Source organism: Pomacea canaliculata, linkage group LG12 (assembly GCF_003073045.1).
Source record: "Pomacea canaliculata isolate SZHN2017 linkage group LG12, ASM307304v1, whole genome shotgun sequence".
NCBI classification, from domain to species: domain Eukaryota; kingdom Metazoa; phylum Mollusca; class Gastropoda; order Architaenioglossa; family Ampullariidae; genus Pomacea; species Pomacea canaliculata.
Genome location: NC_037601.1, coordinates 23088290 through 23103053, shown reverse-complemented (window position 1 = coordinate 23103053; position 14764 = coordinate 23088290). Strand labels below are relative to the sequence as shown.

Sequence of the window (14764 nt, the reverse complement as noted above, 5' to 3'; positions counted from 1 at the left end):
CTGTGCACTGGCTGCCTGTTTGTGCTCGCATTTAGTGCAAGTTGTCTGTGCTCTGCTTTAATTTGTTTGAAGGAACTTGTCCAACTACAATGACCAGTGCAAGATGTCTGCTCTTGTCACCAAAACAATAGCCGCCATGATGGCTATGATGCTCACCTCCCCCTCATATCCGCCACTTCCTACCTACACTTTCTCCTGCTGTTTCCTGTTTCTCCTACACCCCTTCCTTTGATATCTTGATTATTCTTGTCCTGCCGACATCCCTTTGTTACTGCTACTTCGTGTCTTCGCAGTCTTTTGTACTTCATGGTTGCTCATCTTTCTGTTCCTGTTTTACATATTTTGTAAGCGCTGACTGCATGCTCATATGTAAGCGTGATTATGTGCTCACTAAATTTCACTTTTATTATGGATATTAGAGTGCCACGAGCTAGCCTAATTCATGACCACTCTGCACGTGGCATCTGTTTACAGGGCTGGCTGCTTGCCGTGATATAGCCTCAGTTGCTGGCACGGCGTAAAACACCAATTCCCCCCTCCCCCCCCCCCCTAATTCATGACCACGTACCACGTCCACAGAAAAATGACTTTGCCGGATGCGAGGTCTGAATCCATAACCCACGACTCCTTAACTTAACCCTTTAAGTTTAAAATGTGTTTTGAAATGTTTGCCATCACTTCCTCAGCTCTTGGGCAGCGCACGTGGAGGTGAAGGCAGCAGGTCTCAGGTCTCTGGTCTCTTCTCCACCCACAAGAGTAAAGTTGTTGTCGCCCGTCTGTCCACCTGCCAACGTGTGGTGCTGCCTCAAAGCTCAGCTGTCGGCTTTTCCTCTCGCATCTTCTACCCAGTGTTTCTTAACCCCAGAGCTTATCTGAGATTCGTTTATAAATATTGTTGCTGAAGTGGAGGGGTTATCAGTGTTGAGTAATTGTTTACGACTTGTGCACTACATCTGGTGCACACCTATAATTGTGTGAAGGCTGTGATTAAACAAACTTTGCGTTTAATTTTCCTTCACATCTGGTGCTCGGCTACCCTGCTTCACAAGCTACTGAGTCTTCACTGTGTCTAATAATGTCTGGAGCATGCTAAATGTGCATTTGTGCATGCTGCATTGTTGTTGGCACGAGTGTATATAAACAACAAAATGCTTGCTTACACGTAAAGTTTTGTTATGTAGTCTGGCAGCCTGGGTGTGCGCGCGCGAGGTACTGGATAAGTAAGAAAATGAAACAGTGCAACTATCCGCAAATAAGTGTTTGTGTATTGTATGGCAGGTAGCGGACGGTTAAACACAAGGATAACATGACATTTTGACATTTCATATAATTTATTCATTCCATGAAGAGTTTCCAGTCCATTCACACGTTGCTTGCTTAGTTCGCACAGTCTGAAGGCCATGTTGTAATGGCAAGTCTCAAACTCCTTACTCGGCTACGTAGCCGGGTGGATACTGGATGATGATGTTGGCCGGGCACACGGGCACTGGGCAGCACTTGCCTTCAGGGGCAGGGTCCATGTGGCAGCCAGAGGGCAGCTGGAAGTTCAGACACCTGTGTGGACAGACGGAAATGGCCGATTACATGCATCTCTGCAGAGACTTGACTGACGTTCGTGATGTCACGAGCCACTAGTGCAGGGCGAGGCCTCGCTAAGTGACATCACATCATACTAGCGGGTGGCGGGGGCTGTACCCGTGACGCTACGTGATACTAGTACAGGGCGAGATCTCAATCATTTTGTGGCTAACTGCTAACTCCACATACTCTGCCATGTGTAAAGGAATACAGGTGTAAGACATGTAACAAAAATACACGATACGTAACTACGTGACTCACCTGCTGGTACACTCGTATCGACCAGTCAGTCCGTCCTTACACGTGCACTTGTAGTCGCAGCCGTCGTTCCACTGCTGTCCTTGCTGGTAGTAGTTATCTTTGTACGAACAGGTTGCTGCAAGCAAAGACACCGTGTGAAAACCACTCCACCTGCAGGGAGAGGCACTAACATTTGTTCCACGTGTACATGGGCAGTGAGTGCTAACTGGTTGTGAACTGTGTTTAGGGCACAGGTGACAGGCGGAACACAATCCAAGGTTCCCAGGACAAAAAGAAGAAGGCATTCAATTGTCTACATTGATATCACATTACAAACAAAGTTGAGGTCTTCATTCATCACCACGGAGATCGCCTTCTCGACCTTCCTAAGATGAGTCTCCAAGATCAAGGACTCTCATGGCCTCAGGTTAAAGACTGATTAACTGAACAGAGAATAATGGATTTCCTTCTTTCCAATGTCATTGTCGCTGTTTTTCTGCCGAAATGCGTGGCTGTACCCACGTACCTGTATTTCCTGGACACCCGGGTCCTATTGGCTTGGGACAACATTCACCGTCCGCCTTCACCAGCTGACACGTGGCGGGCAGGTTGGTGTAGGTCGGGCACCTGTGCAGTTAAACAAACATCTGAGTAACTAGTTGGTTACTGGAATAGCTCAAGGAAAAATGAGTTCAGCTGGAGGCCACAAGCTCCATCGGCATTCATCAATAATTTCAAGTTTTGGAGAGTGAAATCACCACTTGGAAGACCACCTTCACACCAAAGGGAAAGCGGGTGTAAATGACAGGTTGGTTTCTGCCTTCACAGTCTTGCAATAATGACCCTGACCTGTCTTCAACAATCGCAGTGATTATATAAGAGATATAAATCTCCTGTAATAGTAGGACCTATGACAACATCTTCACTGGATACAGGCGCAGGCTTTTTATGTTGTGTCGGGCTTTGGTGTGGTACTTGCCTTACATATACACACAGTATTCAGGGTTTTACAACAATAAAATGTATTGCGATAATGGAGCAGATGTGGTGGACACTGTACGACTGGACTGACCAGCTGGACTGCATTAAGCGAGAGAAGGGCCCAGACAAGGGGTGAGTGGCCAGCAGTGACCACAACACTCACAGCTGGTAGCAGCGGTAGAAGCCGCGCTTTCCGTCCTCGCACGTGCAGTTGTAGTTGCAGCCGTCTTGCCACCACTCGCCTTGTTTGTAGATTTTGTTGTCGTACACACACACCTCGCCTGGAAAAACATTACAATCGCAACATTACGCGTTGTGACAAACATTATAATCGTTATATTACTCTAGGTATTCTGACAATCACCATCACAAACACCTTTACGAGAACTGCACTCATCTGCTTATTTTTATGATCAGTACAAATTATTACAATGCTTACCTTCCCCGTTAACATCATGCTACCACTGTTATCGTAGCACACTTGATTTACCATTCGTACACTCTCTGTTGTTCTGTGTACTGACGGCGCATTTGTTTACAAATAATACCTGCGCGCGTGATGTAACAGGTGACTAAATTATTATAACTTACTTCTGTTGGACACGATGGAGGTGGGTGGGAGGACTCCCGTTGGACCTGTTGGGAATAAACAACATCATCAGCTATGAGTACAAGAGGACAACCAGCAACTAAGACTACATCGCAGCAAGGCAGTCAGCCCTGTAAACAGATGCCACATGCAGAGAAACAACAGTGGGCCCGCCACGAGGTCCGAACCCAGGACAGCCAACCCTCACTGTGTTGGGGACAGGCGCTAACCGTTGCGCCACTGGACCAAGCTGCAGGACATCTCCCCATCTGTACAATGTCTACGGCACATAATCTAGTTGGAGGAGAAAGAATGTTGAAGAAGGTGTGTAATGCACATGTTTGCTGGCTGGAGACCTGCCAGGCAGGCAGTGGAGGGAGGGAGGCGGAGGGGGCTTGATACTCATCAGATTTTCTTCACACATCCGCACTCTTCATAGCTTATCTCAACTGTTGACGACAGCGGAAAATCTACAAGCTAGAAAAGTTTTTTGTTTTGTTTTGGTTGGCATTCTGGCTAAACAAGGCCGGTGTATGCAACCGTACTGACAAGAACTTGGCTCCTGAATAAGCAGGGGAAAAAAAATCAGACTAACTGAGACCAATGCGTACAAATGCGACAGAAAGTCCTTAGTACTTGCATGATCAGACTAAAATAACATATATATACATACGTATATACATCAGTGACTTTAGCTGCCTACTGATCTGTAAATAACTTGAGAGCGTGACAGTACAGCACACAGAATGTTGAAAACTTACAGCTTCCACCCTGGCCCATGATGGCATAGACATCCCCGGAGTGAAGCTGACCTGAAGAAAAGACCAATGACCACGTTTTTATTATAAACAGACGAAGTTTAAAATTATTCCTGACAACTTGATTCAAAAATATTCAATTGCTTCAAGTTAAAAGCACCACACACACACATGCACACCAGACATCGTAACGTCACAGCTCCACACCTTTGTCAGTGACGTTCGCGGTACCAGCTTTAGCTTCATGTAGCCTACTGTTAGGTGCCTGCTCTCTGATTTAAGTCTTGACGACGAAATTTTTAAAAGAAATCTTTTTATCTTAATGCGAGGGAATAAGGGAGAAAGGGACTCGAGGAGTGGAGAACGATTAACTGAAAGAACAAAGAATGACAGAAGAGGACCAACCACTGTCCCAGCTGCTGGCTTGGGTGCCTGCTGAGTAGTAGAAGCCTGGCTTGGTGCCCGACTCGTAGGAACAGGTGTTCCTTGTCGACACCATGATCCACCCACTGCCGCTGCATCCGCTGTTGGTGCCGCCGATGTAGAACTCGCGGCCAGTGGCGGGGTCGCTGTCAGGACAAAGAGACAGATGGCGCTCGTGTCACGTGTACACGCTCGTGTCACGTGTACAACGCTCGTGTCACGTGTACAACGCTCGTGTAACGTGCACACATGATACTGCAATGCTCTTGTGTACACCTGGAATGCTTACCCAGCCAGCTGGAAGTGGGCGATGGACTGTGACGTCAGGTCGTTGTAGGTGGATGAGATGATGCGGCTTGGCGAGAACCAGTCGTCGTGGCCGGTGTTGCGGCCGTCAAAGACGATGTTGGCCATTTGATGGCCGTTGTTGTAGACTGCTACCATGATCTAAGAACAGATAATACGAAGAACTGAAGCGTTTGATTTACCATGTAGTACATAAAGAACACACGCGCAGTTAAGGTAATGTTTATTTACTAAAATAATGTTTAAACAGAAAAGTTTCCATTCTGTATACGGTTATCTACTAAAGTTTGTTTGATGTATACCATAGGACAGACACTGCCTACAACTTTCAGCTTACCCTGTCGAAATCGCATGAGTCTAGGTGGTTGGTGATGTCGGGCTTGTAGTGACCCAGGTACTCGGAGGTCAGGCGCTGGGCGGCAGGTCTGTCTGTGTTGGCGGTGTTCGGAGACTCCCACAGCTGCCACAGGTCACCCGGTGCTCCACTCACACCCTTCAGGAGCAGCACCCAACCTGGACAAAGACAAAAGCCTTGTGATCTCTTGCTGATCACTTCATCTCTCTCGTTCTTACAAACACAAGCACTCATATTTACACAGAAAAAGGAGACAAGAAAGCCAGTAAACAGGAAATTGGGAAGGAAAGACAAGATGGTGAATCCGGAAGACAGGCTTTGGGAGAAATCACCAGTCTTGGACAAAAAGACATGAAAATGTGACAGGCAAGACAGGAAAACGGCACAGAGATGACACTTGGGGGACAGGAACATGACACATGGTGGACACGACAGTGAGACTGGAAGCACAAACCTTGTGGGACTTCGCCCGTGCCTGGAGGTGGTGTGGTTGTGACTGTTCCCCCTGTAACACACCGAGTGGAGAAATGTCATTTTCTACCCCACAGTCTGACAATCACCAAAACTAGAAAACGACAACAGTTCTTTTCAGCCCAGCTTATATTTTTTTCATCTTTATCTTCTTTCCTCCATTCCTTGCTTTGTTTCTCGCGGTGTGTAGTAGGGAGTAGGGAGGGGGACAGATGCTCACCGCAGTAGCCGCAAGTCTTCCTGCAGTTGTCCTGTGCCCAGGCGGCGTACTGACCCACACAAGCGAAGGAGCCATACTGGTTACAGTTGGACAGCACGTCCGCACAGGCTGCAACACACAGTCGTGTCTTCTTCACTCTCCCTCCACATGGCGACCGGACACCAGCCTCAGGAGGCACAAGTAACCACAAGTAACCAACTCTCATCTTAAAAGCGCACAAACCACATCTCATGTTCTAGTATCTTAAATCATCGAAAGAACGAATATTAAGAAATATTTAGTAAAGATCCTGACTTTTGTAGTGTTCAGTGCTGAATGCAGTCCATTCCTACCCTTGTGAGGAGGCATGAATAAATAAATATTTCACATGTATGACAGTATTTCACACGTGTGACAGTATTTCACTTCTGTCTTGCAAGTGTGGAGGAGTACTCACGGCACAGGTTGCAGTACTTGGCGCAGTTGTCTGTGGCCCACGCCACGTACTGGCCGGTGCAGGCGGTCTGTCCATAGGCGGCGCAGTTGTTCAGTTTGTCCACACAGGGTCCTGCTGGCTTTGTGGTGACCTCAGCTGCATGGGGGAAACACCGACAGGTGACAGTCATCAAGTCGTGTAAACCTTTACATTAGGACTGACAGGACTAACCCCTTATTATGTCTTTAACTCTGGAAAGTCGCAGTCACAAAGGACACAAGGTGCAAGTCTATGCACGACTGATGTGCACTTTGTTGTTCTGCTTTCGCAACAATAAGGTTCGAACCGCCGTCCTTCGTGTAATCAGAATGTAAAGCGGTATTTTTTTGTGCGTAAGCAATGTAAAGTTGCCGAGTTTTTGTGGGTGACAAGCAAACAGTCGGTGAAGAAGCATGTGTGGTTACTCGAGGGTAAGAGTATCCTATTCCACCCAGGAAAATAAAATAAAGCATCTTTAGGTCAGGGTGTCCCACATTATGTCATCGCAGAAAATCATGTATTTGTTTGTGATAATGAGTTGAGGGACACCTAGCGGTACGTACTGCAGTATCCGCAGAAGGCTGGGCAGTTGTCCACGGCCCACGGCTTGTAGTCGCCCACGCAGGCCACGTTCTTGTCGTACTGGTTGCAGTTGGTCAGCTTGTCCACGCAAGCACCGGTGGGCGTGGTGTGGGTGGTGGTGGTGCTAGCGGTACCCGGGGTGTCGCACGTCACCTTGGCACAGCAGTCATTTCCCACCTTCACCAGTCGACAGACAGGCGGAAGTGTGGTGTACGTCACGCACCTGCGCAGACACCACAGATCAGCCTCATGCGGGGCGACAGGTAGACTTTTGGGTAAGGTGCTGACAAAGTTAGGAGTCGTTTAACTGTAGGTGTTTGGTGTGCTTTACGTGACTAAAAGAGATCAGTCGACGGCTATCGGTATCTTGTTTTAGTACTTAAACCAAAAGGTCAAAGTTTGCTGTGTGACGGGAGCAAGAAAATTGTGAGCTCACTTGTTTCTGCACGTGTACATGCCGGTGGAGGCATCTGTGCAGTCGCAGGCGTAGTTGCAGCCGTCATCCCACTTCTGACCCTGAGTGTAGATCCTACCCTCGTATGTACACACATCTGCAAACAGGGTACCAAGAAATGACGGTCAACCATCTCAAGACACAGAAGGAGCAAAATACGCAAAACAAACAAAACCTTGGATCACAGACAGTTTAACGCGATACCACCAGACAACAGGACAGAAGTTTCAAATCTTTACGTGAAAAAAAACCTCATTGTTGTTTTATAACTGGTAGACGACAAGTTAGCTTGTTGCTAGAATTGCAGATCCTGGTAAATTACACAAAACTCGCCAAACACTAACAGCGAAGACAGAAGACAAGAAACAGCGGACTGTAACCCCCTGACAGCAGGGTCATGTCACTCACTAGAGTTGCCACCAACTATGTTGGTGTGGCCGGGGATGTAGCCAGGCCTGAAGCCTGAGTAGCCGGAGCCGATGACACCGTAGACAGGCACCTTGGTGTTGCCGGGGTTCTTGGTGGGGTCGGTGACCGTGCCGTCGGGGTTGGTGCAGCGCAACGATGGACAGCACTGGCCGGCCACGTTGACCATGGAGCACGTAGGTGGCAGGCTGCCTTGCACGTAGTTTGGACACCTGAACACACACACACACAGGTGATTCTGTTAGTGTTGGCATCCTATCTCGCCTGTTGTGTGACCTGCAAGAGAACTCTCACTCCCGCTCTGTTACTATAACTCGCTGACAGGCAAGAACTGTCGTTGATGTGTAATGAGTTGTCAATGTGTTGATACACGTAACATCATGGTTGTGTCAGATATGAGTAACTGATCCGTGCTTGAAACAGCCAGCCACTCACATAGGTGTACACTGGTAGTAGCCACTCCTGGCATCCAGACACTTGCAAGTGTAGTCGCAGGTGTTGATGTTCCAGAACTCGCCTTGTTTGTACACCCGATACTGACCGTCGGTACCCAGGTACACACAGCGATCTGAAACAGAGGACAACGTGACTGCATCCACTGCGTGATATGTTGTGATCCTTTGTTAGGATAACTTGCTCCTCAGAAACACCCTGTTCCTGAATCTCCATGGTTACAGTGCACCAACACCGATATAACAATGATTAAACAACAATTTAACATCTGTGCAGTGATAATAGTTGGTTACCATGGTATCATATTTTACACAAGCTGCTGGCAGTCCAGTGGCTGAAGCGCCGCGTCCACCCACGACACGCGCACAGTAGCCGCTTGAATACCCGTGCAGCGAGCTGCAACCAGCGGTTAAGCGGGTGCCTGACTCCAGAGTGGGGGAGAAAATACGGGGAGGGTGGGAAAGTGGGAACCGTCCTTACAAAATGTAGGCCTCACCTTGTGGGTGTCTAACACCTCGTCTTGTAACAAGAGGAGAATAGGAAGTGAGTACCTTGACCTTTCTACCTGTCTTTCATCCAGGTCATGACTAGCGCGATAAGACCACGTGCTCACCGCTGATGCCGCCGATGGCGCTGGGGTTGCTCAGGATGTAGCCGTTGCCCGGCAGGTTGCTGGCTCCTGTCATGGGTAGCAGGCCCGACAAGACCATCTGAGGATTCTGGGAAGGCACGGCGCCTGGAATCATCGTGGGCACGGGGCGGGGCTCGGTCTGTGGGATCGGTGTGTAGGCCCCAATGTCGGGAATGTTGCAGTGCATGCTGGGACAGCACTGGCCGGGTACGTCTACCAAGCTGCAGTACCTGGGTAAGGGTGGATACTTGGGACACCTGTGCACAAAAGTATACATCGAATACAGTTTGATTACTACCACCTGGACAGTTGACACTCCTTTGTCATCTCTGTTAAGTGGAGGTTGTGGTGTTTTAACTGTGTTGCTATTAGTTACACGAAACAAGCAGCGAAGACTACATCAGTGCCAAGCAGCCAGTGCCACGTGCAGAGAAAGAAGAGTGTGCTCGAGACAAGATCTGAACCCGGCACAGACAATCGTCACTGTTTTGGTGACATTGAACCACTAGAGGAGGTAGGAATGTGTTGAGTATATGGAGTAATTACTGTGTAGGTATATTACTAGGTATGGCAGTGTGTTACTCTGGTGGTTATACAGAACAATACCTACTTGCTGGTGCACTGATAGACGCCAGGCTCTTTGTTCAGACACGTGCAGGTGAAGTCACAGCCGTCATCCCAGGATTCACCAGGCTGGTGAGCTGTGCCCTTGTACACACACACCTCTGTACGACAGCCACGACAGACACGACAATTAGCACACCGCCGTGGGCCACAGACATTGCTGGTAATAATATTAATGAGGAGGAGGACAAGAAGAGCACAACGACGATGACGGAAAAGAATTATAAAGATCAGTGAGCAAACAATAAAAAAAGAAGACAAAAAAATACAAGAGAAAGAAGACCAGAGTTGGAATGGCATCCTCCCTCCATCCCTGCCCCTCAGTAGGCTGGGTGTCTATAGTGTCTAGTGACACTATAGTGTCTAGTTCTAGTGTCTAGTGACACTATAGTGTCTAGTTCTTGCGTCTAGTGACACTATAGTGTCTAGTTCTTGCGTCTAGTGACACTATAGTGTCTAGTTCTTGTATCTAGTGACACTATAGTGTCTAGTTCCTGTGTCTAGTGACACTATAGTGTCTAGTTCCTGTGTCTAGTGACACTATAGTGTCTAGTTCTAGTGTCTAGTGAGCACGTACGCGTTCCACCGAAGAAAGCAGGTATGGTCTGACCGGACGGCAGACTGGAACCCGAGATGATGGTGTGGGTGCCGACTGGCACGACGTTGGTGATGGTGGGCGACATGGTGGGCGACACGGTGGGCCTGTTGTCGCCAGGCACCGGCACCAGCTCTTTGCCCAGCACAGGTTCGCAGTAAACCTTCTGGCAGCAGGGGTCAGCGGGGTCGGTGATCAGGTGGCAGTACTGAGGCAAGTCAGAGTACACGGGGCACCTGCAAGACAATCGCCCCACCCCCAGACTCCAGTTATATAGTCCGATCGGTAACGAGATGATAATGAATATGATAATCGACAACTAATTAAATGTTAATTAGTACACAAATACGTGGCAGATTCAGCAACTAAGGCAATAATATCACGGCGAGAAAAAGTAATCGCATTAAAATATTTAGGAAAAACCTAGGTTCTATAACAACAACACCCTCAACAATAACAGCCAGCATATCAAGCAAGACCAAAGTAAAAAGGTAGGTAGCAGGTAGAAGACAGGTGTTGTGACTTAAAAGCCACCAGTAAACACGAACCTCAAACCAGAATCTAACAAAACACAAAGCCTGAAATCTGATAGTAAAGTTTTATCCAAAAGAAGGGAGAAGGAAGTTGGGTCAGAAGACCCTCAGGGTGCGAGGAGAGGGAGGAAGATAGACACAGCAGATAGCGAGTCTTGCCCAGGGTAACCCGGGTAGCAACAGCGTGAAGAGGAGTGGAGGGTGGTCTCTGGCTCAACAAAAGGTTAGAAACAGAATTGGTAGAAACAGAGGGAACGGGATTTGCCTAGCCTTGTGCTCAATTCTCATCTGGTGTTGTCCTTATACCTGAAGTCACACTTGTAGCCATTTGTGTTGGCGTCTTCACAGCGACACCTGTAGGCACATCCGTCTGTCCACTCCTGTCCCTGACTGTAGGTGGCGCCGGTCGTGTATACGCACATACCTGTTGCAGGTAAATCACATGTGGTCACTGTCAGATATCACTTAGTCACTGACAATATACATAAGTCGCCGTCAAAGATACCAAGATCCCTTTTTGACCAGCGAGTACTTTTGTCTGCCATCGGAGCTCCTGCCCTCGAGGCCGCACACTATTTCTGACGCGCACTTACTGCTGTCAATAAGTCAAGAAAGACTGGACTTCAAGATCTTCACACATGTACAGTTCACGAAGGACCAAAACATAAGGCTGTGATGATTGTACAACACGGCCACAACAATTACATAATCTTTCCAAGCCCAACTTTTTATCTCCCCAGCCCCACTCCCGCCCCGTTTGCTGAGAGGGCGCTGTCTACATCCAACATGTTCATGGTGGAGGACTGAGGGCAGCGAGTTAGCCTGAGGTACAGCTGGGGGCAGACATGACGAGGACTGCTGTGGTTGTTGTTGCTGGTGATGTGCAAAGTGACTTACCGAACGGTTTGCCGGTGAAGGTCTGCACGGTGGAGCCGATCGGTGTGCGCGTGCCCTGGAACACGGGCCCAGGGTTACCGCTCACCACGCCGGATGGTGTCGTCTCACCAGGCTGCACATGCGCAGTAAGCTTTTTATTATATGTATTAAATAGTCGTGACCTGCAGTATTATGTCGTTACTTGCAGGCACCTAAACATCAAGTGCTTGCAGGAAGACAAGAACTCCCTTACCGAGACAATCTTGGGCGTGCTGACTGGCGCCGTCGTGGGGATGGAAGTAGCCATGGGGGTAGGGGTGGGGAAGTCCGCGGGGTGACAGCGGGCCACCTTGCAGCAAGCATCTTTGGGATCAGTCTCGTATGTACAGCCCTTGGGCAGGAAGTAGTAGCTGCTACATCTGCAACAAACACACGCAGCAGCTGCGTCAGGGGCGAGCGTGGCCTGCAGCATGTTCTTTGTGAGTGCCATGCACGTGTGTACAATGTGTAACGAGGCCCAAGAAACCATCATCAAGATGCTAAACTATATCCAACATCCCTGGTGTAGACACGTCTTACCTCTCGGTGCAGCGGTAAAGGCCTTTCATGGCGTCCACACACTCGCACTTGTACTGACACTCGTCCTGCCACTGGCTGCCCTGCCCGTACAGCTGCCCCTTGTACACGCACATGGCTGCACGTGTGAGAAAACGTTTTGTGAGTCAACAACATTCACTTGGTCAAACATCAGGCACGATGTCGACTATCGGTACAACTACAGCACCCGGTGTGTAAAAGCAGAAACTACATCCAGACAGTAGCGGCAGCGGTGTCATAAGAAAGGATGTGAGTGGTTTACTGTAGCTCGCTCACCTGTTGTCCCCCCTGTCTGTGGCCTAAACTGTCACTGGAATCACTCGGCACCTGGTTTACAACGTGTTAGTAGTCAGCAGGTGGTGTTTGCTACTACTCGAGCTGTGACCTCTTACTTTTATTGCTGCCCAGTGGACACAGGTAGTGAATATGAAGCCAGAGGGTGGCGCGATTTGATACTAGTGTTAATTATTAGATTAAATTTCCTCCAGTTGATCATTGGAGAAGGTAGGCTAACAGTTTAGTGTAAGTGTTTCGCGCACATGTACATGTCGGCGCGGGTGGCGGAGGCATCGAGAGTGTAATCAGCCCGAGGGCAGCCTCTGTCCAGCCCGTGTACCCTTGTCTCGAGGTTCACGACAGTTGTCCCACAAAGGTCACCTGAGACTTTCGTGCTGATGGTGCTAGTGTAACGGGTAGTACAGTGCGAAACATCAGCACGAGCACACAATGATCACGTGCACTCCTTGCCTGTAGGGGTGGGCATGTTGCAAGCAGTGATGCGCGTGGTATAGGAAAGTGAGACCTGCGAGACCAGCGAGACCTGTGAGACCTGTGAGACCTGCGAGCCAAATGTAGAAAAGCATCCTATACTCACTGCTGTAGCCTGACATGCTGGGGTTGTTGGGGTTGATATTGGGTCGGGTGCCTGTGAAAATGGCGGGTGCCGCTGTGGGTGCGATGATGATGTCAGGGCGCGTGCCAGTGACGCTGGGGCCTGTGGCGGGTTGTAGCGAGGGGTTGGCACCACTCACCACGCCGCCGGGTACTGGGGTGATGTAGTTGGGGTTACAGTCGGGTACGAGGCAGCACGGATCGGCGGGGTTGGTGCGCAGCACACAGGCAGCATCTAGCTGACTGAAGCTTGGGCATCTGAAAGCGTGCAAATCAGAGAGGGACATCATTGCTGACAATGCTCCTGTCACTGGATGACACCTTGTCATTAAAACATCTGTTGGAACGTCACCAGTGGTGACACGTCCTGAAGGCTGACTTCTAGTCTTTGTATCTTAGTCTTTACTGTCGCCCAGACATTGGTGGAGCTCCAGTCTGTTCACGTCCTTCTAGTTCTTCAACATTTTCATATTATCGATATATTATCGATATATATCTCAATCATGAATTACATTTCTATATACATACATGTGGTTGTAAACACATCATATCAACACATTATAGATGTATCTATGCAGAGTGGCTGTAGCAATACAATAATAACAAACTGTGTACACACCACATTAACAAGTTCACTATATAGAGTGGCTGTACATTACCATAATAACAAATTATTTATACATGGACGTTTACTTGAGTAAATATGTTTCACACTGCTGTTGACAGTGATGGTGATTTCTTGCCAGTTCTCACCTGTCTTTACAGCTGTAAAGTCCATGAACTGCGTCGTCGCACACACAAGTCTGGGAGCAACCTTCATTCCATGTCTGACCGGCGCGGTAGAGCACCCCCTTGTATACACACACCTCTGAAACGACAGTAAATGTAGATGAACAACTCACTTGTGGGTACATACACAGGCAACATGACAGAGTAGAGATCAGCAACTCCCTTGTATCCACCCGACATCTTTCCCGGATAACAGTAAAACTTTTAATACTTTAAGTGTAATTACCCCCAACTGACAACTTTTTGGATAAAAAGCTCCCCTCCCCCTGAGACGGTTCACGATGTTAGGGAAGGAGTGAGAGAAAGTGAGGACCCCACCCGCCTTCACAAAGATCCGTGGGGCCTGTACCACCTCACGTGTCAACTAGCCAAAGGAAGAAAGCTCACCACTGGTTCCTCCAATGTTGCTGTTGGGGTTAAATGTTGTCGTTGCTTCGCCGCCGCCGAACTTGGTGACGAAGCCAGGGATGAAGACGGCCACAGTTGTGTGAGTAGTTGGCGTCTGCACAAGGTGGGATGACAGTCAACATTAGGTAGTCGCTAGTCGGATGCATCAACATGTTCATTCAGTGTACGATTCAGTTCGTCTGTGTGTACGCACAGCTTGACAGGAGAAAGCGCATGTACCTGTAGGAAGTGGTGGTGGTCTCACCTGGTTAGGGTTGGGTGTTGGAATACCGTTGGTGAAGGGATGGGGTCCGAAGTCACAGTAAGGAACCTCGCAACACGAGTCCTGGGGATCGGCGATAAACACACAGCCGCTGGGAAGCGAGGGCACACGTGGGCACCTGCCATCATCAACAAATCAATCAATCAATCAATCAGTCAATCATCAATCAATCAATCAATCAATCAATCAATCTCAGAAGCAGCAAAAGTAATTTGTGTTGTCTTGCCTCGTGTCAGTAAAATGTGTCATCGCCTTCATTAATTCTAAC

At 48.6% G+C, this 14764-nt stretch overlaps 1 protein-coding gene across 1 annotated transcript in view; it reads right to left on the bottom strand.

Moving 5' to 3' along the window:
• Positions 1-1312: 1312 nt before the first annotated feature.
• LOC112553468 overlaps positions 1313-14764 on the bottom strand; it is a 51468-nt gene continuing 38016 nt past the window's right edge. The window contains exons 60-86 of the mRNA XM_025220690.1: positions 14479-14614; positions 14214-14328; positions 13791-13905; positions 13021-13295; positions 12129-12243; positions 11803-11968; positions 11571-11682; positions 10980-11097; positions 10123-10376; positions 9532-9646; positions 8904-9178; positions 8273-8405; positions 7820-8049; positions 7394-7508; positions 6939-7180; positions 6358-6492; positions 5922-6029; positions 5685-5735; positions 5213-5388; positions 4859-5016; positions 4552-4715; positions 4150-4200; positions 3391-3435; positions 2963-3080; positions 2345-2445; positions 1840-1954; positions 1313-1554 (exon numbers count right to left, since the gene is read on the bottom strand). Of these exons, the coding sequence (XP_025076475.1) occupies positions 1428-1554; positions 1840-1954; positions 2345-2445; positions 2963-3080; positions 3391-3435; positions 4150-4200; positions 4552-4715; positions 4859-5016; positions 5213-5388; positions 5685-5735; positions 5922-6029; positions 6358-6492; positions 6939-7180; positions 7394-7508; positions 7820-8049; positions 8273-8405; positions 8904-9178; positions 9532-9646; positions 10123-10376; positions 10980-11097; positions 11571-11682; positions 11803-11968; positions 12129-12243; positions 13021-13295; positions 13791-13905; positions 14214-14328; positions 14479-14614 (3865 nt within the window). The 3' untranslated portion in view covers positions 1313-1427. The remainder of the gene's footprint in view (positions 1555-1839; positions 1955-2344; positions 2446-2962; positions 3081-3390; positions 3436-4149; positions 4201-4551; positions 4716-4858; positions 5017-5212; positions 5389-5684; positions 5736-5921; positions 6030-6357; positions 6493-6938; positions 7181-7393; positions 7509-7819; positions 8050-8272; positions 8406-8903; positions 9179-9531; positions 9647-10122; positions 10377-10979; positions 11098-11570; positions 11683-11802; positions 11969-12128; positions 12244-13020; positions 13296-13790; positions 13906-14213; positions 14329-14478; positions 14615-14764) is intronic.